The sequence below is a fragment of the Euprymna scolopes genome, chromosome 37, assembly GCF_053919585.1.
Source record: "Euprymna scolopes isolate OS-2025 chromosome 37, ASM5391958v1, whole genome shotgun sequence".
Lineage (NCBI taxonomy): Eukaryota > Metazoa > Mollusca > Cephalopoda > Sepiida > Sepiolidae > Euprymna > Euprymna scolopes.
Genome location: NC_136518.1, coordinates 28,481,846 through 28,506,994, shown reverse-complemented (window position 1 = coordinate 28,506,994; position 25,149 = coordinate 28,481,846). Strand labels below are relative to the sequence as shown.

Below are 25,149 nucleotides of genomic sequence, written 5' to 3'. Positions count from 1 at the left end.
TGTCTTTTGTTTTCTTTTTAGTATAGTTGCTTTTTTGTTTAATTCTCTTTTCAGACACTAACTTTTTTTTTTTTTACCTATTTCCTTTAAACTGACAACTTTGATAGGTTTTAGACTATGCATATCAACCTTTGTAAGTCATTTAATGCTGAGGAGGTTATTTTGTTAGGTTTGTTTGTTGTTCATTAGATAATTTGATTTTGCTGGAAAGGTTGTTTTGGTTGTATTTTGTTTGTTATTTGGGTTTTAGGTTTTTCTGAAGTGATTATTTGGTTATGTTTGTTTGTTATTTATTAGGGTTTTAAATTTTGTTATATAATCTTGTTTCTCTTAGGAATTTCAGGATATTGCCAGGGTCCACTACGTGAAAAAGATCTTTTAGACTACCCTCACGGTAGTACCTCATTCGTATCTGCTGGAGATCTACGCAGTCTATCAGGATATGTTTCACCGTGTAAAGCTCATGACATGGCACACAGAATGGGGCCTCTTCGTCTTTTAACAGGTGCGAGTGATCCTGGTGTGTCCTATTTGAAGTCTTGTCATTACTGTTTCTTCTCTTCTTGTCTTCTCCCAGCTAGAGGTCCCGCCCTCCGTTCTTTTCCCTGGGGTTGGGCTTCACCTGCTGGAGCTTTTTATTCTTGCAGGCATTTCATGACTCCTGCCACTTGGAAGTGATGTATTTGTTGATTAGAGGTTTGTAATCAGTGTGAGGTACTTTTGTATTGCTGATATTCATTTTTAAAGATTTTTTTTGCTGCTGTATCAGCTTTTTCGTTGCCTTTGAGTCCTATGTGGCTGGAAATCCAGCAGAATACGACGTCAGTGTTTTTGGAAAGGGAGGTGATTCTTTCCAGGAGATTTATGATTAAGGGGTTTTTCAAGTTTTTGTTATTTAATGACGTTAAGACTGAAAGTGAATCAGATAATATTAAGTATTTGTTTGACTTGGTTTTATGGATGATGTCTAAAGCTAGGTCTATGGCTGTTGATTCAGCACTAAAAATTGAGCAGTTGTCTGGGCGACGTTTTTGTAGTATAATGTTAGATATGGCTAGACTTCCAGCTTTTAGTTCTTTGGAGCCATCTGTGTAGATGTGTGTCCAGTTTTGATATTGTTCTAATATATTATTGAAGCTATTTGTATAAGTTAGGGGATGTGTGTTGGATTTAGGAGATTTTGTTACATTCTTGAGTTTTAAATTTACCGATGGCTGTTTAATTAGCCAAGGTAGAGATTTTGGTTTGAGGGAAACATGGATTTCTGTGGTATCTATTTGGGCTTCTGTAAGGTCTTTTATATGTAGGCTGTATGGTTTAATAATATTTTCTCTCCCATTGAAGAAGTTTGTGTGTTGTGGGTGGAAAACAATTGTTTGCAGGGTTTGATGGACATGAGAGTTTTAAGCAGTATTGAAGGGCTAGTTTTTTCCGTCTAAGTGTCAGTGGAGGTTCGTTAGACTCGGTGTATAGGCTTTCCACTGGTGAAGGCTCCGAGAGTCTTAAGCCTTGATGGCGCATTGTGTTTAATTCTTTTATATATGATTCTCTGGTTGCCCCATATATGAAGCATCCATAATCCAGCTTGGATCTTATTAAGGAACAGTATAGTTTAAGTAGTGTGGTTTTGTCAGCGCCCCAGTCAGTGTGGGCTAGGACTTTGATCAGTTTAATGGCCTTATGACATTTTGTTTTTAGATTTTTTATGTGAGGTATGAAGATCAGTTTCCTGTCGTATATTACGCCTAGGTACTTGTGTTGTTCAACGACAGAGATGATATTGTTATCCAGTTTTAGGATGGGATTATGGTGAGTTCTTTGGAGTTTACAGAAATGGATGCATTTTGTTTTTTCTTTTGAGAATTTAAAACCATTTTCTATGGCCCATTCGTTTATTTTATTTCGACAAAGTTGCAGTTTTCGTTCAGCTGTGGTTATGTATTTTGATCAGTAGTAGATGAGTAAGAAGTCCACGTATAGGGCTCAGTTAGTACCAGTGTTTATGTTTTCAATGCTTTTATTTATTTTTATGTTGAAAAGGGTGACGGATAAGATGCTACCCTGAGGTACCTCCATTTCTTGTTCTTTTTGGGCTGAGAGTGTGTTGCCTAGTCTTACTTTGAAGTGTCTATTATTTAAGAAATTGCAAATGAATTCTGGCCTTCTGCCCCTAAATCCAAGTTCATATAGGTCTTTTTTAATGCCATATTTCCAAGTAGTGTCATATGCTTTTTCTAGGTCGAAAAAGATTGTTATTAGGTGTTCTTTTCTGGCAAAAGCTTCTCTGATGAATGTTTCTAATCTGATTAGGTGGTCGATGGGGCTTCTATTTTTTCTGAAGCCTGATTGATATTCTGTTATCAGGTTTTTGCTTTCATAGCTTCTTTCCAGTTTTGGGGATGTTATTATTCATCCATATGTCGTATATTTGTAGAAGGTAATTGAGAGATGGTTTTGGTAGGTTTTTTAGAAATTGATAGTGGATTTTGTCAGGGCCTACTGCTTAATCATGAGATTTTTGGATTGCCTCTTTTAGTTCTGTTCTGTTGAATGGTTGGTTGTAATGTTCTTCGTTTTTTGATTTGAAGTTAATTCTTTTCTTCATTCTGTTTTAGGGTTTGGAATTTCTTTGATTGGTTTTTTGATGAGGAGTTTATGGAGAATTGTTCAGCTAATTTGTTTGCAATATTTTCTTTGTTAGTAATTTTTATGTTATTGCAAGTAAGGTATTTGATTGGGTCTTTGTTTTCCCCAGATATTTTTCTTAGCATCTCCCATACTTTTTTGATTTTGGTGTTCTCATTTATTTTTGATGTTCTCATGTATTTTTGATACAACAGCGGAGTTACTATCTTTCAAAGCATATCTGAGAAAATTGACCAAGTCCTTTCTACTTATCCTTCAGCTAACATTCACGTATGTGGAGACTTCAATGTTCACAACGTCGAATGGTTGACCCACTCAAACAAGACCGATGATGAGGGGAGGTTCTGTCATGATTTCTCCATTGCCTATGACCTCACTCAGATTGTTCAGGAACCTACCCGTGTGCCCGATAATGACGGCCAGTATGCGAGCCTACTAGACCTTTTTCTCACAACTTGCCCTGAACTATGTTCAGTTTCTGTTCTGTCGCCTCTTGGATCTTCCGACCACTCTGTTGTATCAATTAAGATAAAAATGAAATGTAATAAGTCCCCAGACGTACTACTTCATCGTACAGTATATCGATACACTAAGGCTGACTGGGATAGCTTCCGTACATTTATATCTGATCTACCTCTGCATTCCATGTTTAAAAAGGATGTGTCCTCTATAGTATTAGACCTAACTGAATGGTTAATTGTAGGTATTGACCATTTCATACCCTCTAAAAAGTTTCAGCAAAAACCTAACAGCCAGCCATGGTTCTCTCCAGAATGTGCTGCTGCCATTGCGCACAGAAATCACTTTTTCCACTGCTTCAAACGTAATAGATGTATGGAAACTAAAGCCGTTTTCAGGACTGCCAGCAACCATTGTAAGAAAGTAATAAGGAACGCAAGAGAGTTGTATGCTCAATCTGTTAAGTCCAAAGTAGCTGAGCAGCGGCTTGGTTCCCACCAGTTTTGGCAAATAGCAAACAGAATCCTGAACAGAAGCATGTGCTCCATCCCAACTATTATCAATGGACCTGAGGTAATCTCGTCAGCATCAGACAAAGCCAAACTCTTTGTCAAGAACTTTGCAGCTAATTCTACCCTTTGCGACCAAGACCGCCAACCCCCAATATTTCCTCCTGTATCAGAAAACACGCTATGTGATATACGTATATCTGTATGTGATGTTGCCAAGCTAATCAAAAACCTTGATTCCAGTAAAGCAACTGGCCCTGATGGTATTCCAATTATAGTACTCAAAAAACTTCAACCTGAACTAGCACCCATACTTACAAAACTGTTTAAACGTTGTCTTAAGGAGAATAATTTCCCATCTCCCTGGAAAATCTCATCAGTATGCCCTGTATTTAAGAATTCAGGTGATCGCTCATCCCCCTCTCAGTACAGGCCAATAAGTCTCCTGTGCGTCATGAGTAAGTTGCTAGAATCTGTGTTAAATACAGAAGTAATCAAACATCTCAACAAAAATAACCTTCTTAGTGACACTCAATATGGTTTCCGTTCTGCTAGATCTACAGCAGATGTCCTTACAGTTATATCGCATAGGATTAGCAAATCTCTCGACGGTGGCAATCTTTCTTGGGCAATTGCTCTTGACATATCTAAAGCCTTTGATAGGGTATGGCATAAAAGTTTACTTCATAAGATCGCTAACTATGGTATAGCTGGAAAAGTCTTCTCAATTATTAAATCATTTCTTTCTGATAGGTTCATAAGAGTAGTAGTTGAGGGGCAAAAATCAGAAGCTCACAGTATTAATGCCGGTGTCCCTCAGGGATCCATCCTGGGCCCAACTCTTTTCCTGATCTACATTAATGATCTTCCAAATCATATCCTTACATCATTTGTAGACATTTATGCTGACGACACTACCATTTATGGTACCACATCTAAGACAGTAAACGAGCAAGTACTCTCCAATTCTCTCTCCTCTGATCTTGAGCATGTAGTACAATGGGGAAAGGAGTGGCTGGTTACTTTTAATGCATCTAAAACCAAGCTTCTCTCTTTACATCATCAACATTTTAATCCACATTTGTCATCAATTGAAATGAATGGCTCTCGTCTTCAGGAGGCCTCAAGTTTTGACAAGCTTCTGGGCTTGACCATTACTCCTGATCTTAAATGGAACACGTATATCAAATCTGTTGCCAAGGCCGCTGGAAAAATGGTGGGATCTTTCTATCGATCCAGTAGATATCTCACTGCTGATGCTATTCTCTATCTATATAAGAGCCAGGTACGTCCAAGGATGGAATACTGTTGCCACATCTGGGCAGGAGCTGCTAGAAAGGACTTGTCCTGCCTTGATAGAGTTCAAAATAGACTTCGTAGCCTCGTAGGAGATGTCCTTTTCTCCTCCTTACAACCTCTATCTCACAGAAGAGATGTTGCGAGTTTGTCTCTGATGTATCGTTATTTTCATGGAAAGTGTTCAACTGAGCTTCAATCTATGGTCCCCCCTCGCCAAACTTTCACAAGAAACACTCGTCTAGCTGTAAACACTATCAATAATTTCCCCCACTCTTTATCTGTGCCTAAACCTAAACATAGATTCCATGAACAAAGCTTCTTTCTTAGAACTGCACGCCTGTGGAATTGTCTTCCGTTTTCCTGCTTTCCGGCTGACTACAATATGGTTGTGTTCAAGTCTAAGGTAAATAAGTTCTTGATGAGCCGTTCCATATAAGTTATTAAATTTACCAAATTTTCATTACTAATGATTACTATATTGACCAACTTCTACTGTACACTCTTTAACCCTTATCCTTGAGTGGCCTCTGGGCCTTGATAACGTGGTGATGCCTTTGTAAAAAAAAAAAAAAAAAAAAAAAAAAAGTTTTTCCAGGTCTTCCTTTTTGCTTCTTTGATGATTTTTCTTGCTTTTGCTGTTTTTAAATTGATCTACGTTTTCCTTAGTTGGATTCTTTTTAAATTTTCTTAGTTTGGCACGTCGCATTCTCACTGTTTTCTGGCATTCTTTGTTATACCATGGTTTGCCGAGTTTTGTAGGGGGAGAACTTTTTGGTATGTTTTCTTTTGCAATGGAAAGGAGTGTATTGTTGAAATATATTATGTGATCCTCTGTCTGGGTGTTTGCTTCTGGTATCAGTCTAGATTTACAGGAGTTTTGGAATTTTTCCCAGTTTGCCTTTTTTAAATTCCAACAGGAGGGTTTGTCATCTGGTTCTGGGTTTTTGTTTTCTAATATAATTGGGTAGTGGTCGCTTCCGCATGTATCATGTGTTTTCCAGTTGTAGTCCATAAATAGAGTTAGGTCGCAAATTGCTAAATCAATAGATGAGAGTGCCTGTTGCTGGGTGTAGATATGTATTTTCTTTGGTGTTGAGTAGGCATAATTGATTTTGGTTAAGTAGCGTTTTGATTATTTTACCACGTTTGTCATTTCTTGTACTACCCCATAGTTTGTTGTGGCCGTTTAGGTCCCCCATTAGTATAGATGGTTTTGGTAGTTGTTGGATTAGGGCATTTAGTTCAGTTTCTTTTATTCTTTCACTTGGTGGGATGTATAGTGAACAGAATGTTATTGTTTTATGGAATGTTGTGGTTATTGCAACAGCTTTGCATGTTTGTTTTTAGGTTTATTTCACTGTGTGGGATGTTTTTGTTTATAAGTAGTGATGATCCTCCTGTAGCTATGTTTATGTAGTTATATGATCAGTAGTGTTTTATATTAATTGTATTATCTTCTTTTAGGTGGGTTTCTTGTAGGGCAATTATAGCAGGGCAGAAAGTTTTTATAAGGAGTAATATTTCTTCAAAGTTGGGTTTTGTTCTTCTTATGTTCCATTGAAGTATTTTATGAGCCATAGTTTATTTGTCTTTTTCTGGTTTTGGAATGTTGGTGTTTATGTTTACGTCCATATTTTCGATGTTTGCTTGGGTGTTTCGGGTTTTAGATCGCGAATGGCGTCGCGGTGGGTCTAGAGGTTGAGCGGGATCTGTTTATTTTGCTTTTATTGGTAGCGGTCTTGTGGGGTTCTTTTGGGGTCTGTTTATTATTTTTTCTGTCGTAGGGGTTGTTTCTATGGATGCTGTTGTTTGGAGTTTAATAGGTTTTTGTGGTAGAGTTTTAGTTTGGGGACTGTTTTATTTCGGTTATATTCTTTAAAAAATCTTTACTTTCTGTGACGGTTTGATGTTTTTTTTTGAAGTCTTCTATTAGTTCTCTCATTTCGTTGAGGAATTTCATGAATACTTCAATTTGGGTGTTTGAGGGATTTGTTTTTGTTATATTATTATTTGGTTCAAGGTGTATTTCTTTTTGTTATCTTAGAGTATTTTGTGTTTTCTACTAGTTTATGGGCTTCTTGGAAACTTGTATTTTTGGTGTATTTTATTCTGAGAGTTTCTTTTTCTTTTTTCCATTTTTCGCATTCCTTTGAGTTTGCGCTATGATTTTGATGGTGTGTTTTGACAATCAGTATGTGTTTCTTTGCCTCCGCATCTCATGCAAGTTGGTGTCATGTACATTGATCTTTATGGTGCCCATATCGATGACAATTGTGACACCTGAATGGGCTTGGTATGTAAATTTCAGTGTTTATTTTTTCATATCCTATTTTTATGTGTTAGGTATTTGAGGAGTATCAAATGTTAATATGTAAGTGTTTGTGTCTATGATTTCGCCAGATCTTGTTTTTGTCTGAATTCTTTTGATATCAATGACGTTTTGATTTTTAAGATTATTTTTTGTTTCTTCTAAGAGGCACAGGGCTAGTTCAGGGCACCTGATTACACCTTTGCTCGTGTTCAATGTTCTGTGTGGGTAGGTTTTTATTTTTCAATCATCGAAAAGTTTCCATTTGTAAATTTCAGTTGCTTGTTTCTAGTTTGCTATTTCGATTAACAGTGTGCCATTTTTGTTTTTTTACAGTTTTTGATTTCATTGCTTTTGATAGTATTCTTTCTATTTTGAAGGGAGACATTTTTGTTATTTGTTCTCCTTCAATTGTTTCTATTACAACAAATCTCTGAAAGGTTTGTTTGTTTATTTCAGTTTCTGAGTCTGAGCTAGTCAGATCATAAAATTCTGAATGACTTCTTTTTTGTGGCTTATAGTGGGCCATTTTTGTAGTTCGTAATTTTTCTTCTCTCGTGTTCCCCACCCACCCCGGAGCCCTATATAGGAGGTGTTGGGGGGGGGGCATTCACCTCAACAGCAACAGGGATACATGGGAGGTATACTCGTCTCGTTGGTGGACCTAAGCACCTGTAGTTCGTCACATTTTTACTAAAAATTTTTTTTTCAAAAGCCTCTTTTTAGTAAGAATATTTGTTTTTTAGCCGTGATAAGTCCATTTGTCCAGCGAGTTGATTGACTCATGAGCCAACGCTTTCTAAATCTGTTTATTGTAAAAAGGTGGGGAGTGCGAGTGGATTTTCTTGTTATGTTAGTCAGGTTTTGAGCTTGACGTGATCAGCTGATTGATTGGATCGGGCCCATCCAATCGCCCGTCTAGCCCAGTATGAGGCCAAAGTGGAGTGTTGCAACGGATACCTTTGTTTTCCCTAGGTATCAGTTACTCAGCCACCAGGATCCCTACCTAGGCATTACGGGTCGGCCAACAGGTTGCCCCATTGAGAGGTTTTTACTCTCTGCAGGGGGGCAGTCGGTGTATTCTTATGCCCCACCGACGGGGTTGGATAGTAGGGATAGAAAAAGAAAGGAGAGTGGGAGGGGGAAATGGGGCTGTTGTTTGTGTTTTTATTTTTTCAGAACATAATTAAGTTTCACAAAGGAGAATAGAAAACAAAAACAGAAAATCGATGTAGGTGCATTTCATCTCAGGAAGCCAATAGACAGCCTGATCTGGTAGCATCAGAGACTATGCTGAATAAGACAATCTATTTTAACTTTGGTGAACACAAGTAGATTGCGTGATATAATGACATGCATTATGCCCTGTAATTCACTGTTCTATGCATGCGCAATAAAAAAAAGTGCACCACACTGCCAGCCACCTCCAATTTTTTTTTTGTGTGGTTTAGAGTCTTTGTGAGTTGGTATGCTGGCAACATATCAAGGTTGAACTCGGGCCATATACTTGAACAGCCACCCTCCCCCTCCACAAAATGGGTGTCTATTCCAAAAGCATGGCGAGGTTGGTTGTGTCTATTCCATACAACGTTCTTAACATAAGGTTCTGAAACTCATTCTTAACATTGGGACATTGGGGATTAACCATCAAGAACAACGGTAGTTTAATTTTTAAGAAGGAGGGGGTATGCTTCCACCGGGCAAGCTGGTTAACGGGTTCTGCTAGTTATATAAATATTTTTCAATTAATTTGGCAGCATAAAAAGTTCATTAATCATTAGAAAATAAAACAGTTTCTCTACATACAATATTGAAAATTGTAAATATTATCTAAGAACTGTATATTTTAATAGAAATCTGGGTTGAGGAATGCTCATGATATAGAAGTAGGCTGTATGAAGTCAAAAAGTAGGGTCTCTCTTCAAATTCATGAGTGCAGTCTCATTTTTGGTGTCAATTAGAGTAAGATACAAAAGGAATTTTTGGAAAAAGTCAAGCAATGGCATCCTCTTTAGGAAGGTGTATTTGTAGAAATGATTGCATACAAGTTTGAAGGCTAAAATAGCCATTTTAGCCGACACATTACAGTTCACACTTACAGCAACAATTGCGTTTTTCATGGAAGACAAACCATTACATGACTTTCTGATATCTGGTAGAAACATCATATTCAATGTATCTGTTTGAGTGGTCATGCCATCCACCGGGACTCTGAGAAAACCTGAACGATTAATTGATAAGTCCTCAGTGACATCACCATCAACATCACAACTGTCATTTAGTGGGATTGGCAGATCATTCTTCAAATTTCTTTCTTGCTGAGCAATCAGCTCCATCAACTATAATTGCTCCTCGACCCACTCATTGTCTATTTCTACACTCAAATGACATTCTCTTGTTTCTTTGATCATAGTAAAAAACTTTTTCCTGACTGCTCAATCCATCCATATCTTTACCAATATAGAGACGACTACTTATGGGGTAATCTCCTTTCAAACAAATAGTGAAGATGGTTTCCCTCTATTCCTTGTTCAACGCCTTTTCTGGCTTGACCATGAGTGGTTGCCCCACCCCCCTCCATTTTTTTTTGGATGTCTTTCTATTTAGATTAGCGATGACATGGTTGAAGCATTTCTGCTCATTACAAACACACGCTCCCACATGTTGATCAATGCATTGGAATTACTTCCGACTGAGTTTATCATCTTGGCATTGCTTACTTTGTGGCATACCGAAAATATCACGATAGCTGCATCATAGTATGTTAGCAACCTATCACAGAGTACAAATATTTAATAGATTGGGGGGGGGGGCTTTTCATAAAAGATATAACCCTATGTAGCCTTATTAATGGAACTGAATAGTGCTCAAATGATTTTCTAGTGTCTTCTTTGATGTAATCCAATTATAAGAACTGCTCTGAAATCAACAAGTGAGCGGTTACTACAATAACATGTACAAATTTACTGAAAAATTGTCAAATTTTGACCTTTTTCTGCCTTTTTTGGTGGGATTTTCAATTTTAAATTACTTTTCAAAGATATTTATGATAAGTTCTTGCTACACAACTCATTTAAAAATAATTTTAAGAGTGAGTGCATAAATGAAGAGAGAATTTATGAATTTTAGTTTTTTTGACGATTTTAACCGAAAATGGCTCTTTTAGCAGTTTTTTTTTTTGGGGGGGGGATTCATGTTTCTTATCCCAAAATTTATCCAAAATCAGACTGCACTCATGAATTTGCAAATAAGCCCTCATACAGCCTACCCCTACATAATAAAATTAGATGAGATGATTCTTATACAAAAGTAGTCTTCACCCATGAATGACACAAATTTTAAATTTATTTCTTGTTTAGTTTGCTTCAATGGACACAATCAAAGAGAAAATGACACCAATAATTATGCAGCCAATTAGCAGCATCATTTATAGTCGGATGACATTTTTATGTACTTACTGCTCTTTCGGATTACGCTCTCTGATCCATTTGTGGAGCTGTGAACTGTCTAGTTGCATTGAAGCAGCTTTACCTCCCCTGTGTTGAATAGCCATCACAGTTTTAGCAGCAGGAACAACTTCAATGAGTCCCATCTCTTTTCCAGTTGACAGACATCCATAAGGTATCATTCTGAAAAGAAAACAATTTGTTCTAAAGAAATTGAGAAAATAAAACATTAAAAAATGCATTTGTTGCATCACAACTCTTTTCAAGTGAGGTGGCAGGCAGTTTGGAAACAACGCATCAGGCAGTGGGGAGATGAAGAAAGTGAGGTAAGTACAAGGGGAACAAAGTGATAGAAGCAAACGAAAGAAGATGGAAGAATATAAACAATACAGAATTTCCTTTACCTTAAATCTATACCTTCATTTTTCCATATGGAGTCCATAATTCTGATGACTTGAAGTGTCAGCATGTCCTGCCTTAAATCTGAAAAATAAAAAGTGGCTCAAATTTATTATCATTTAAATAATTGGGATTTGCTCACACATTTCTTTGCAATCCATCAAAATGTTCAACCATTAGATTATCCATCATGTGAGAAGAGAAGAGAATTTTATGCAGATAAAGCTAATTTGTGAGAAACATTTTAGACACAGGATCGGAGTAAGAGCTACTTTGGGAGCAAATGTAAATTGGCTGAGTTAAAAAAAAAAAAAAAAAATAGATACACGAGAAACATGATAAAAATGAAAAAATCTGTATCATCATGAAGTGATCATCTTGTATTAAAACTGCGGTAGTTGAGTATTTTGTCGTCTAACCAGTCATCTACAGCTCCTCAATGCGGATAGAGTTCTTCATGTGCAAATCAAAACTTTACTGTTCTGTAAACAGTCAACAAATATCTCTATTTAATTAGCAAAAAGTGTAATATTTTACTAGAAAAAATGTGGTCCATTGGGTCATCCATTGAGCTTGGCTGTAATTGTGTGAATCAGGAAAATGTGAAACTAGTTCAATAATAAAAAATAAAAATTCAAAATTAGCTTCTTTCTGCTTGTTATCTTTACCTTTTTCTCTTCAACTGTAAGTTAAATAGTATTACTGCCTCTAGTAATACTTCCTTTTGTTTATAATGGAATATTTCAATATTTTTATCTCTTCCTTCAATTTCATAAACAGAGAGAATGATATTGATAAAAACGAGACTTATACATAATTTACAAAAAAGGGATATAAAGAACATTATATAAAAGTGAATTTGCAAAACTAATTAAATATTAAAAAATAAAAATCCAAAATTAGCTGTTTACTGTTATATTTTTCTTTAGAAGTTTGCAAATTATAGATAATTAGAACAATTAAAATGCAAGTTTTATTTTCTATTTTTTTTTTTTTAAGAAAATAATCATCATGTTACAGTATATTAACAATCTACAGGTTTTTTAATGCCAAATAAAGTTGTGAAATAGAATCTCAAAGATAATTATATGAAGGAGTAGAAGAGGGGCATAGCAATGCAGTGAACAGGCAGTTGAATTGGTGTGATGTATGAACGAAGGACAAATGAAAGGTTTTGTTTGTTTTTTAATTTTTGTATATCCACTTAATGTTCTAAATTATTTTGCATCTTGAAAAATAAATTAAAAAATCAATGAAATAAATTTTTTTTTGTTTTATTTATTTTATTTTTATATCCTCTGATCTTGAGCACGTAGTACAATGGCCTTGATAAGTGGTGATGCCTATGTAAAAAAAAAAAAGAAAAAAAAAAGAGCAACAGTTTAAGAATTTTATTTTTTAACCCTCTCAGCCATCAAGTAGTACAGAGAAAGTATTGGTGAGTCTGGTCCTTTTTGCTTGTAGCTAGTATGAGTCATCTGCTGTGACTTGCCTGTTACTACCCTCTCCTTTATAGCAGTTTGGACAGGAGTGAAGGAGAAGGAGCAAAAGAGAGAGAGAGGAGGTTTGAGTAGGGTGGGTTCTTTGCCTGTTTTCTTCAGTTCAGGACCTTTCTCCTTTAGAGAAAGACCCCAACAACGGAAATATTATTTGTTTCAAGACCACCATCACCAGAACAGATTGTGTTTTTTTTTTTTTTGTTTTTTGTTTTTTTTTTTGGGGGGGGGCTGCTTCTGTAAGAGCTACAGAAGTTAAATTTGTTACCCAGCCTGAAAAGAAGAAAACTAGCAGGGTTTCAGTCATTCCTATTCAACTCCTGTAACTGGAAGGAAAAGAGATTCTTACAGGAGAATTCCTACAAGCTTTTTGTATTAATAATTAGCGATGGGATGATTCCAAAATTTTCCCCAATTCCGATACAATTACCGATTCTCTTCTAAATTTCTAATTCCGATACAATTACCGATTCTCTTCTAAATTTCTAATTCCGATACAATTACCGATTCTCTTCTAAATTTCAAATTCTGATACAATTAAAGATTCAGATTCTATTAAAATTTGAAAATAATTAGAATTTTTTTTTTTTTTCACTTTCAAATTCTTGTAATTGTTTGCATATAGTTTTGCAAACATAAAATTACACTTAGTGAGGAAAGATGATTGACTGGTTTATTTAACCAGCATATTGACCTTCGTTGGGTTATTTAATGCTGAAGATTGTTTTCATTTATTTTATTTGTTTCAATGTGTTTTGTTGTTTAGTTTTTATTATTTTTTTTTGAATGGAGACAAGGTTATCTATTTTAATTGAAAGTTTTATTTCAGTATTTAATTTGTGTATTTCTGTTTTATTAAATGCTAGCTTTTTTTTTTTTTTTCTCGTACATAAATGTTTATTTATCTACCGAGTTGATTGCAAAAATAGATTACGAATTGTACTCATTTTTAGTTCGTGTGAGGGTAATCTATTACCATACTTTCCTTTAAACACGTCCGTTGGACTTTTTAAGTACAATACTTAATAGTTTTTTGTTTTGTTTTTTTAATGGAGAGTAGAAAACAGATTGTGGATGCGTTATCGGCAGCTTCTGTTACTCTTGCTTCTTCTTATTTGTCCCTCAGTCCTCATTTTTTAATGAGTGATTTTTCTGACAAAGGGAGAAGAAAAAGCTGTTTTCTAGGTTGGCAGTATTTTGTGCGAACAGTTGGCTGAGATGGCGGAAATTTTCTGTTTCTATGTCTATCCTTGTAGCCATGTCACTAGTAAGGGTGCTGGAGGTAAACGTTTTGTCTGGGCTGACGTTATCCGCCTGATAGTCAGGGACCCGAACCTTGGATTAACCACTAAAGAGGCTGTCCTATCAGCAGGTGCAAAGTACTGGGGCTGCTGTATTGCCATTTGGTGAATGGATTCTGGACCATGCAGTAGCTTCTGGTGGGGCCTCTCGATGCCATACTAGTGGGTAATTGTTACGGCTTTACCTTATCATTAGCTACAAATAAAAAAAAAATTTGTTTCTTTTTCTCTCTTAATTTCCCCTCTCTATCCTGCTCTAAGTAATTCTGACGACCTAGTCCACAAATTTCAAAATTTCATCATGACAAGTTTCAAGAAAAAATACACGATTAAACCCGATTCTCCAACTTCCAACGTAGACCCCTACTACCATGTCTCCTTCTCTAACATCAGGGGTCTACGTTCTAACCTTCCAGAGGTTGAAACCCAATTACAGGAGGCTAAACCAGACCTTTTATTTTTAAGTGAAACTGGCATTGGACAGGCTATTTCCCTAGAAGAGTTTGCAATTACAGGATACTCTAACTTAACTTCTAAATCTGACCCCCTAGATCGCCATGGGCATGGAATATGTGCCTATATAAAAGATAGCTTTCCATGTGGTAGGGATATCTCCAGGGAAGATCCTAACTTACCCTATATGTGGTTCCGGGTTGCTTTAGCTCACACTACTGCATTTATATTTACTCTCTATCGCCCCCACAACAGCGGAGTTACTATCTTTCAAAGCATATCTGAGAAAATTGACCAAGTCCTATCTGCTTATCCTTCAGCTAACATTCACGTATGTGGAGACATCAATGTTCACAATGTCGAATGGTTGACCCACTCAAACAAGACCGATGATGAGGGGAGGTTCTGTCATGATTTCTCCATTGCCTATGACCTCACTCAGATTGTTCAGGAACCCACCCGTGTGCCCGACAATGACGGCCAGTATGCGAGCCTACTAGACCTTTTTCTCACAACTTGCCCTGAACTATGTTCAGTTTCTGTTCTGTCGCCTCTTGGATCTTCCGACCACTCTGTTGTATCAATTAAGATAAAAATGAAATGTAATAAGTCCCCAGACGTACCTCTTCATCGTACAGTATATCGATACACTAAGGCTGACTGGGATAGCTTCCGTACATTTATAACTGATCTACCTCTGCATTCCATATTTAAAAAGGATGTGTCCTCTATAGTATTAGACCTGACGGAATGGTTAATTGTAGGTATTGATCGTTTCATACTCTCGAAAAAGTTTCAGCAAAAACCTAACAGCCAGCCATGGTTCTCTCCAGAATGTGCTGCTGCCATTGCGCACAGAAATCACTTTTTCCACTGTTTCCAACGTAATAGATGTATGGAAACTAAAGCCGCTTTTAGGACTGCCAGCAACCATTGTAAGAAAGTAATAAAGAGCGCAAGATGGTTGTATGCTCAATCTGTTAAGTCCAAAGTAGCTGAGCAGCGGCTTGGTTCCAACCAGTTTTGGCAAATAGCAAACAGAATTCTGAACAGAAGCGTGGGCTCCATCCCAACTATCATCAATGGACCTGAGGTAATCTCGTCAGCATCAGACAAAGCCAAACTCTTTGTCAAGAACTTTGCAGCTAATTCTACCTTTTGCGATCAAGGCCGCCAACCCTCAATATTTCCTCCTGTATCTGAAAACACACTATGTGATATACGTATATCTGTACGTGATGTTGTCAAGCTAATCAAAAACCTTGATTCCAGTAAAGCAACTGGCCCGGACGGTATTCCAATTTATAGTACTCAAAAAACTTCAACCTGAACTAGCGCCCATACTTACAAAACTATTTAAACGTTGTCTGAAGGAGAATAGTTTCCCATCTCCCTGGAAAATTTATCAGTATGCCCTGTATTTAAGAATTCAGGTGATTGCTCATCCCCCTCTCAGTACAGGCCAATAAGTCTCCTGTGTGTCATGGGTAAGTTGCTGGAATCTGTGTTAAATACAGAAGTAATCAACCATCTCAACAAAAATAACCTTCTTAGTGACACTCAATATGGTTTCTGTTCTGCTAGATCTACAGCAGATGTGCTTACAGTTATATCTCATAGGATCAGCAAATCTCTCGACGGAGGAAACCTTTCTAGGGCAATTGCTCTTGACATATCTAAGGCCTTTGATAGGGTATGGCATAAAAGTTTACTTCATAAGATCTCTAGCTATGGTATAGCTGGAAATGTCTTCTCAATTATTAAATCATTTCTTTCTGATAGGTTCATAAGAGTAGTAGTTGAAGGGCAAAAATCAGAAGCTCACAGTATTAATGCCGGTGTCCCTCAGGGGTCCATCCTGGGCCCAACTCTTTTCCTGATCTACATTAATGATCTTCCAAATCACATCCTTACATCATTTGTAGACATTTATGCTGACGACACTACCATTTATGGTAGCACATCTAAGACAGTAAACGACCAAGTTCTCTCCAATTCTCTCTCCTCTGATCTTGAGCATGTAGTACAATGGGGAAAGGAGTGGCTGGTTACTTTTAATGCATCTAAAACCAAGCTTCTATCTTTACATCATCAACATTCTGATCCCCATCTGGCATCAATTAAAATGAATGGCTCTCGTCTTCAGGAGGCCTCAAGTTTTGACAAGCTTCTGGGCTTGACCATTACTCCTGATCTTAAATGGAACACGTACATAAAATCTGTTGTCAAGGCCGCTGGAAAAATGGTGGGATCTTTCTATTGATCCAGTAGATATCTCACTGCTGATGCAATTCTCTATCTATATAAGAGCCAGGTACGTCCAAGGATGGAATACTGTTGCCACATCTGGGCAGGAGCTGCTAGAAAGGACTTGTCCTGCCTTGATAGAGTTCAAAATAGACTTCGTAGCCTCGTAGGAGATGTCCTTTTCTCTTCCTTGCAACCTCTATCTCACAGAAGAGATGTTGCGAGTTTGTCTCTGATGTATCGTTATTTTCATGGAAAGTGTTCGACTGAGCTTCAATCTATGGTCCCCCCTCGCAAAACTTTCACAAGAAACACTCGTCTAGCTGTAAACACTATCAATAATTCCCCCCACTCTTTATCTGTGCTTAAACCTAAACGTAGATTCCATGAACAAAGCTTTTTTATTAGAACTGCACGCCTGTGGAATTGCCTTCCGTTTTCCTAATTTCCGGCTGACTACAATATGGTTGTCTTCAAGTCTAACGTAAATAAGTTCTTGATGAGCCGTTCCATATAAGTTATCAAATTTAACAAATTTTCATTACTAATGATTATTATATTGTCCAATGTCTACTGTACACTCTTTAACCCTTATCCTTGAGTGGCCTCTTGGCCTTGATAATGTGTTGATACCTATGAAAAAAAAAAAAAAAAAAGAAAAAGAAAAAGTCCAATGTGAACAAGTTCTAATTGAATCGTCCCCCTAAGTAATCCAAGTTACAAAATTCCCACTGTTTACTATGCTAAAATCACAATGACTAATGTATACCTATTAACCCTTATCCTTGAGTGGCCTCTGGGCCTTGATAAGTGGTGACACCCATGTAAAAAAAAAAAAAAAAAAGTTTTTTTAAAGGGCTTGATGTTATATTTTTAGGTATAGTTTGATCTCTCTGAGAAATGAGAGAATGTTGTCTGTGCAGGTGTTTTTAAAAATATCTTTCATATTGTTGGATTTTAGGTGATATTTTCTCACGGTAGCGTAGACTCTACATCCCACAAAGATATGTTTTCTTGTGCAGGTCTAACATGTTAGGTATTGTGGTGGTTGTTCTTTTGTGTTGGTTGCTCTTGCCTAAGCTTGTAGGAATGAGTAAAGGTTGTGTGGCTAATGTGTGTTCTGGCTATAACCACTTGTTCTTTTCTTGATTTTTGTGGAGATGGTCCCCATTCTCCCAAGGTGGGTTTAATCTGGAAGAGCTTGTTATTTGTGTTACTATTCCAGCGCTGTTGCCATTTTGTATAAAACAGTTTATTGGTTTTGTATTTTAAGTCTGTAAGGAATATTGATGGTTTCAGGGTTTAGGTTTAAAGTGGATTTGACTGCTAAGTTTGCTCTTTCATTACCTTTCACTCTGATATAGCTTGGAATCTAGCACATGATTACCTTTTTGTGGGTAGTCATTGAGTTTAATCTGTTCAATAGTTTGGTGATTAATGGGTTATATCATTCAATGATAATAAAACAGAGAGCAAATCTGAAAAAATTATAAATTTCTTGTTTGTTTTTTATTAGGATATTGAGAGCAAGGTCGATAGCACAGACTTCTGCAGTGAAAATGGAGCTTTCAGTTGGTAGTGTCTTCTGGTGGGTTGTTCCATTCAGAACAGCTGCGCATGCTGTCCTGTTGTGGTCCTTAGAGCCACCTGTGTAGATGTGCAGATGATTGGGGTAGTCTAGAAATATGTCGTGGAGTTTTTCCTGGTAGGTGTTAGGATGAGTTTTTGCCTTGGGGAGTTTATTTAGTTTGAGGATCACTTTGGGTTTTTTTTTTTTAGTATCCAACGTGGAATTTCAGACAATGTTCATGGATATTTTTGGTTGTTATCTGATTCTTGTAGTGTTTTCATAGCTTTTTCTTTTGCTTCGAATAGGTCACTGTATCTTGGATGGAATGTGACATTGTATGCAGGATTGTTTGGATATGATTTTAGTTTAGTATATAGTATTGGATAGCTAGTTTATGGCTCCTTATATCTGCTGGTATCTCATTGGCCTCTACGTGTACACTTTCCATTGGGGACGTCCTGAAGGCTCCTAGCGTCAGTCTCAGCCCTCCATGGCAGATCGGGTTTAGTGTTTTTAAGTAAGTCCTAGCCAACCGATAAATAAAACATCCATAGTCAAGTTTTGATCTGATCAATGATCTGTATAGTTTCAGAGGGTTTTTTGACCTGCACTCCATTCTGTGTGCGTTATAACATGCAGCAGCTGCAGTCTTTTATTGCAGTTTGTTTTCAGGTTCTTCGAGTGGCGGATGAATGTCGTTTTTTTATCAAATATCAAACTTAGGAATTTATATTTGTCTACAATAGGAATTTCTGTATTTTTAAGTTTCAAACAAGAGTCGTTATTGAGTTTCGTCATTTGTCAGAATCTATTTAGGCATTGTTGGAGCTTGCACTCTATGATATGCATATATTTTGACCTGCAATATATTAGGAAGTCATCCACATATAGAGGTCCATCAACACGGGGAGTTAGCCATTTTGTTATGTTGTTTATCTTAATGCTAAACAAGGTTACAGATAGTATACTCCCTTCTTGTCTGAGTAGGTTGATCCAATGCGGACTTTAAATTTGCGATCTGATAAGAAACCCTTTATAAATTGTGGTAGTCTGCCTTTTAGATTGAGGTCGTTAAGATCTCTCATTATTCCAAATTTCCAGGTAGAGTCATATGCTTTCTCAAAGTCAAAGAAGATTGCTGAGAGGTGTTATTTCCTTCTAAATGCTTCTATTACAGCTGTTTCTAGGTGAATCAGGTGATCAATTGTACTTCTTTTGTTACGAAAACCGCACTGTAGATAATGTTGTTGGATTTTAAATACCACAGTAGTCTGTCACTATTCTCTCCATTATTTTACACAAACAACTCGTTAGTGAAATTATTGGTCTATAGTTTTGCGGGTTTAAGATTTTTTTCTTTCCTGGTTTGGGGATTGCTAATATTGTGGTCAATCTCCATATATTTGGGATTTCACCTTCTGTCCATATTTTGTTAAAGATTCTTAATAGGAGTTTTAGTGTTTCAGTAGGTAGTTGTTTCAGGAATTCGTAGTGAATTTCATCTGGTCCTACGGCAGTGTTATGGGATCTTTCAATGGAATCTTTTAGTTCAGTTAGTGGAAGGAGTTTCTAAGATTTTTTTATTTGAAGTTGAGTTTATATTTCTCTGCATTTTGTTTGATTGCTGTAAATTTTGTACTGTAGTTTTGATTAGAAGAATTTTGTGAAAAGGTTTCAGCTAGTAAGTCTGCTATAGTTTTTTATCAGTTGTGCTAGAGTTATTTATGACAAGGTGTTTGATTGGTGTGGATTGTTTGCCTGTAATTTTTCGGATCATTTCCCATATTACTCTTGGTTCAGTGGAGGAGTTTAGATTACTGACATAATTTTGCCAACATTCTTTTTTTGCTGTTCTTATAACTCTACAAGCTTTAGCTCTGTTTTGCTTGTATTCTATAAGATTTGAAGTAGGTTGTTTCTGGAATTTTTTTAGGGCAACTTTCCATAGTTTGATAGCTTTTTGGCATTTAGTGTTGAACCAGGTCTGTTGTGTTTATTAGTTGTTGGAGTTTTGGGGATGCACTTATTTGCTATTTCTATTAGTGATTCTATTGTGTCAGGGTTAGTTTCGATGTGGTCCAACCTAGTTTTGCATTTTTCCTCAAATATTTGCCAGTTGGCCTTGTTTAGTGGATTGTGGATGTTTTTAACTATTAGGTTCAGGGGTTTCAATTAGGATTGGAAAGTGGTTGCTGCCACAGGTATCGTTCTGTACACTCCAAACGAAATCCAGATATATTGTGGGGTTACACATGCTTATGTCAATGGCAGAGTGATTTCCATTAGATGGATTGACATATGTAGGTGGAGCAGGTATATATATCATTTTCGTTGATCTCTTCTATTGTTCTACCTTTTTTATTGGTGTCTTTACACCCCAATCGATGTTGATGCTGTCGTGTTTCAGAAAAGTTTCTTGGAGGCAGATTATTGTAGGTTGTTTATGTGTTATTAATAGTTGTAGTTCACTCATATTTGCTTTCAAACCACGGCAGTTCCACTGGGTTATTTTTTTTACTCATGGTTGGTAGTTTGGTTTTAAGCTTTGTACTAGTTTCTCTACTAAGAACAGAGATTCTAGAAGAGAGAGAGAGGTGGCTTGGTTGGTTGGTTGTTTTTGTTTTACGGCATGTCAACCTTTTTCAGGTTATTTAATGCCGAATCTAGTTATTTTGAGGAATGATTTTTAATGGAGTATATTTGTTTTTTAAGTCGGATTCTATTTAACCCATAGTTGGGACCCTAACCGAGTCAGAGTGGACCTGGGAGCAATGCCAATTAAAAGGTGGCTCCACACTCTCCAAGGCCAGCAAGGTGGGGCCTCACCATCGGATATAGTTTAAGGTCATATCCAGGACTGTTGTATAAAGGGTTCTTTATAAAAAATTTTATAAAGGCCAATTTTTTTAACATATGAGAGTATGGTGTGGGGATTGTTTTTATCGAATAAAATATATAAATATATATTTATAAATAATATTGTTTTCTTTGTAGAATCGATTTCTTACTGTTACAAAATCAGTACATTCAATTAATATGTGTTTGATTGTGAGTGGTGTTTGACAAGGTATACAGATGGGTTGGTTTTCTTTTTTTTAGGAGATATGAGTAGGTTAAGTGAGTATGGCCTATTTTTATTCTTGTTAGTTTGACTTCTTTTCTGTTTAGTTTCGTATTTTGTTCTTGTTTTTTGATTTTTGGCATGATTTCATGAAGTTTGTTGTTAGGGTGTTCATTCCAGTAGGTTTGCCATTTCTCTGTTGTATATGCGTTGATACGTCTTTTTAGATCTATGTATGGAATTTTAAAATTTGCATCGATTGGGAGATTTAAGGTGTTTTTTGCTGCTGAATCTGCTAATTCATTACCTTTAATACCAGAATGGCTCAGTATCCAACAGAAAATGATTTCTTTTTTTACTGTTTAGTTCAGTGAATTTTTGGAATAATTTTGCGATTAGGGGGTTGTCCATCTTTTTTATTTTTAATCGCTTTTAGAGTAGATTGGGAGTCTGAAAGGATTATAAACTTGTTTTTTCTGTTATTGGAGACTAGATTGAGAGCTAGGATTAAAGCATGTATTTCAGCACTGAAGATTGAGGTTTCTTTTGGGAGGTTTGATTGTTTTTTGATTGATTTATTGAGTATTGCTGCACTGGCTGTTGCGTTATTTTGTTTAGACCCATCTGTATAGATGTGTATGTGGTCTGGATACTTTTCTTTGATTTTATCGAGATTATCATGATAAGTTATTGGATGAGTATGTTTCTTTTCATATTTACTTAAACTTAGGTCGATGTTAGGGGATACGATTTTCCAGGGAGGGGTTTTGAGTAGGACAGTTTCGTGAATTTTAGTTATGGGTAGACTTGCTTCTTTGGAAATCGATTTTATTCTAAGTCCAAAGGTTTTGATTGCATTTTCTTTTTGATCAAAAAGGTGTTTACTGATTGGATTTAAAGTGCTATTGTGTGCTGGGTTAGTGGGATTGGCTGTGAGTTTTGTGTAGTATTTTAGACCAAGGTTTTGATTTCTGAGCATTGGAGGAGTTTCATGTGCTTCTGCATACAGGCTTTCTACAGGGGAGGTTGGAAATGCTCCTAGTGCTAGTCTTAGTTCTGAATGGCATATTGTATTGAGGGTTTTTAGATATGACTTTCTGATGGATTGATATATGAAGCTACCATAATTTATTTTTGCTCTAATTAATGCTCTATATAGTTTGAGTAGTGTGTTCTTGTCAGCTCCCCAATCTGTATGGGCGATGACTCGTAGGAGTTGTAATGTTTTATTACATTTGGTTTTAATGTGATTGATGTGTGGAATGAAATTTAGTTTTTTGTCAAAAATGATTCCCAGGTGTTTGTGTTCATTTACGAATGGAATTTTTTCGCCTTCAATCTGTAAGGTTGGGTCAGGGTGGAGTTTGCGTTGGTTACAGAAATGGATGCATTTTGTTTTAGTTTTGGAGAATTTGAAACCATTTTTAGTTACCCATTTATTAATTTTATTTGTTATGTTGTAGTTTTCTTTTAATAGTGTGAGTGTATTTAGATCTGTAGCTGATTGAGCAGTCATCTACATATAAGGAGCTATGTATATCAGGAGAGAGTTCTTTTATAAAGTTATTGATTTTTATGCTAAAGATAGTTGTTGATAATATGCTGCCTTGGGGCACTCCTTGATTTTGTGGGTCTGATAAAGTTGAGTCTATGCGAACTTGGAAAGATCTGTCTGTTAGGAAGTTTTTATGAGTTCAGGTAATCTGTCTCTTAGTCCGATGTTATGGAGATCTTTTATGATATCGTGTTTCCAGGTAGTTTCATATGCTTTCTCAAGATCGAAAAAAAAAAACAGATGTTAAGTGTTCCTTATTGATAAAAGCTTCTCTGATATAATTTTCGAGGTTAGTGATGGTCTATACATCCTCGATTTTTTTGTTATTTCAGAAATTATTTTGTCATCTAGATACCATATAAGATAGTAGTTAATCATTCTTTCAAACGTTTTGCATAGGCAGCTTGTGAGAGCTATTAGTCTGTAGTTTTCTGGGTTTGATGTATCTTTTCCCAGTTTGGGTATTGGGATTATTGTTGCATTTTTCCATGAAGTTGGGAAATCTTTTGTTTCCCATATTTTATTATAAATTTTGAGAAGTTTTAATGATTCTGGTGGAATTTCTTTAAGGAAGCTGTAGTGCACTTCATCTGGTCCTACAGCTGGGTTATGGGATTTTTCTATGGCGGTTTCTAGTTCATTGAGTGAGAAGATTTCATTTTAAGGCTCTTGGTTTTTGGAGGTAAAGTTTATTTTGTACTTTTCTTCATGTTTCTTAAGTATTTGGAATTGTCTATTGTAGTGTTTTGATGATGAGTTTCCGCCAAAGGTTTTAGCTAGTGTGTTAGCAATATCTTTTTTTATCAGTTATTTTCTGTTTATTTGTGAAAAGGTGTTTGATTGGATTCGGATTATATTTTCCAGTTATTTTCCTAATCATTTCCCAGACTGTTTTGGGTTTAGTGGTGATATTGATTTTGTTAACAATTTGTTGCCAGCAGGATCTTTTGCATTCTTTGTTTTTCGAGTTTTAGTTCTTTGGTGTTTGTATTCTATGAAGTTGTTCGTTGTGGGTTGTTTTTTAAATTTCCTTAAGGTTGCCTTTCTCTGTCTAATGGCTGTTTTACATTCTGGATTGAACCATGGTTTGTTTTTTTTTTTCCAGGAGGAGAATTTTTGGGTATGCATTTTTTGGCTATTGTTATGAGTACTTCCGTGAATTCTTCTATTGTTTGGATTTGATATTCTGTTAGTTTTAGTGAACAAAGTTCTTTAAATTCAGCACAGTTGGCTTTGTTTGTGTTCCACCTGGGTATGTGGTTTTGGATGGAGTTACTGTAATGTAATTATAATTGATTACTTCCACAGGGTTCTTTGTAAGTGCTCCATGTATAATCCAAGAAACTTGATGGATCACACATGGTAAGATCAATGGCACTAGTTGATCCGTTTGTTGGATTTAAGTATGTGGGATTTTTTTGATTGAGGAGTAATTTTTGTTAATTGTTCAATTTTGTTTCCTTTTGAGTTTGTGACTTCGCATCCCCATAACGTACTGTGGCAGTTAAAGTCTCCTAGAAGAATGAATGGTGAAGGTAGTTGGTTTATTAAACTTCCTAGTTCATTTTCATTTATTGGTTCATGAGGAGGGAGGTATATTGAGCAGATTGTGATTGTTTTGTGTAATGTAACTTGAGTTGTAATTGCTTGGAGATTTGTTTTGACAGAGAAATTGCTTTGAGGTATGTTATTCCTTACAAGAATTGAGGTGCCTCCATTAGCATGAAGGCCTGTGTTATGGAAATAGTTGTATTGTTCATAGTTTGGTGTTTTGAAATGGTGGTTTTGTAGGAAGGTTTCTTGTAAGCAAACAATGGCTGGGTTGAAGAGTGAGATAAGTATAAGAAGGTCATTATAGTTAGATCTTATTCCACAACAATTCCATTGGATAATTTATTGCGTTTTATTTCTATCCATGAGGATGAATAATTTTCCTCTATTTCCATCTCTTTAGAAGTAGAGGGTTTATCTTTTGTTGGAGTTTGTGTCTTTGGTGAAGTGTTTTGCTAGGTTGTTTCTTTTTTTTGTTTGGATCTGGACGTCGATCTGGATCTTGCTTGAGACGTTGCTGTTTTGGCTTCTTGTTCATTTTTTTTCCCTCTTGATTACTTGTGTTTGGTTTCTTTTTTTTATCTAGGGTGTTTTCGGTTTCCATTTATCTAGGGTGTTTTTGGTTTCCATTTTTTCTAGAATTTGGAATCTATTTTGAGTGTCTATTGTTTGGTTTTCTTTTCTGGAACGTTCTTTATTTGCTGTTTTATCATTGCTTATGTTTTTATTAATTTCTGGTGGTTGTTTTGTTGGTTTCTGTGATAATTTTTTTAATGGTTCTGTTCTGGATGGAATATTATTTTCTTTGTTTGGATTTGTTATTTCTATTTTGTTTCCCAGATTTGAGTA

General features: G+C 36.2%; 1 protein-coding gene across 1 annotated transcript in view; it reads right to left on the bottom strand.

Annotated features, from left to right (window-relative positions):
* Nucleotides 1–25,149, bottom strand: part of LOC145261114 (phosphatidylinositol 4,5-bisphosphate 3-kinase catalytic subunit alpha isoform-like) — a 310,781-nt gene that overhangs the window by 37,516 nt on the left and 248,116 nt on the right. The window contains exons 18-19 of the mRNA XM_080119338.1: nt 11,072–11,150; nt 10,680–10,850 (exon numbers count right to left, since the gene is read on the bottom strand). Of these exons, the coding sequence (XP_079975464.1) occupies nt 10,680–10,850; nt 11,072–11,150 (250 nt within the window). The remainder of the gene's footprint in view (nt 1–10,679; nt 10,851–11,071; nt 11,151–25,149) is intronic.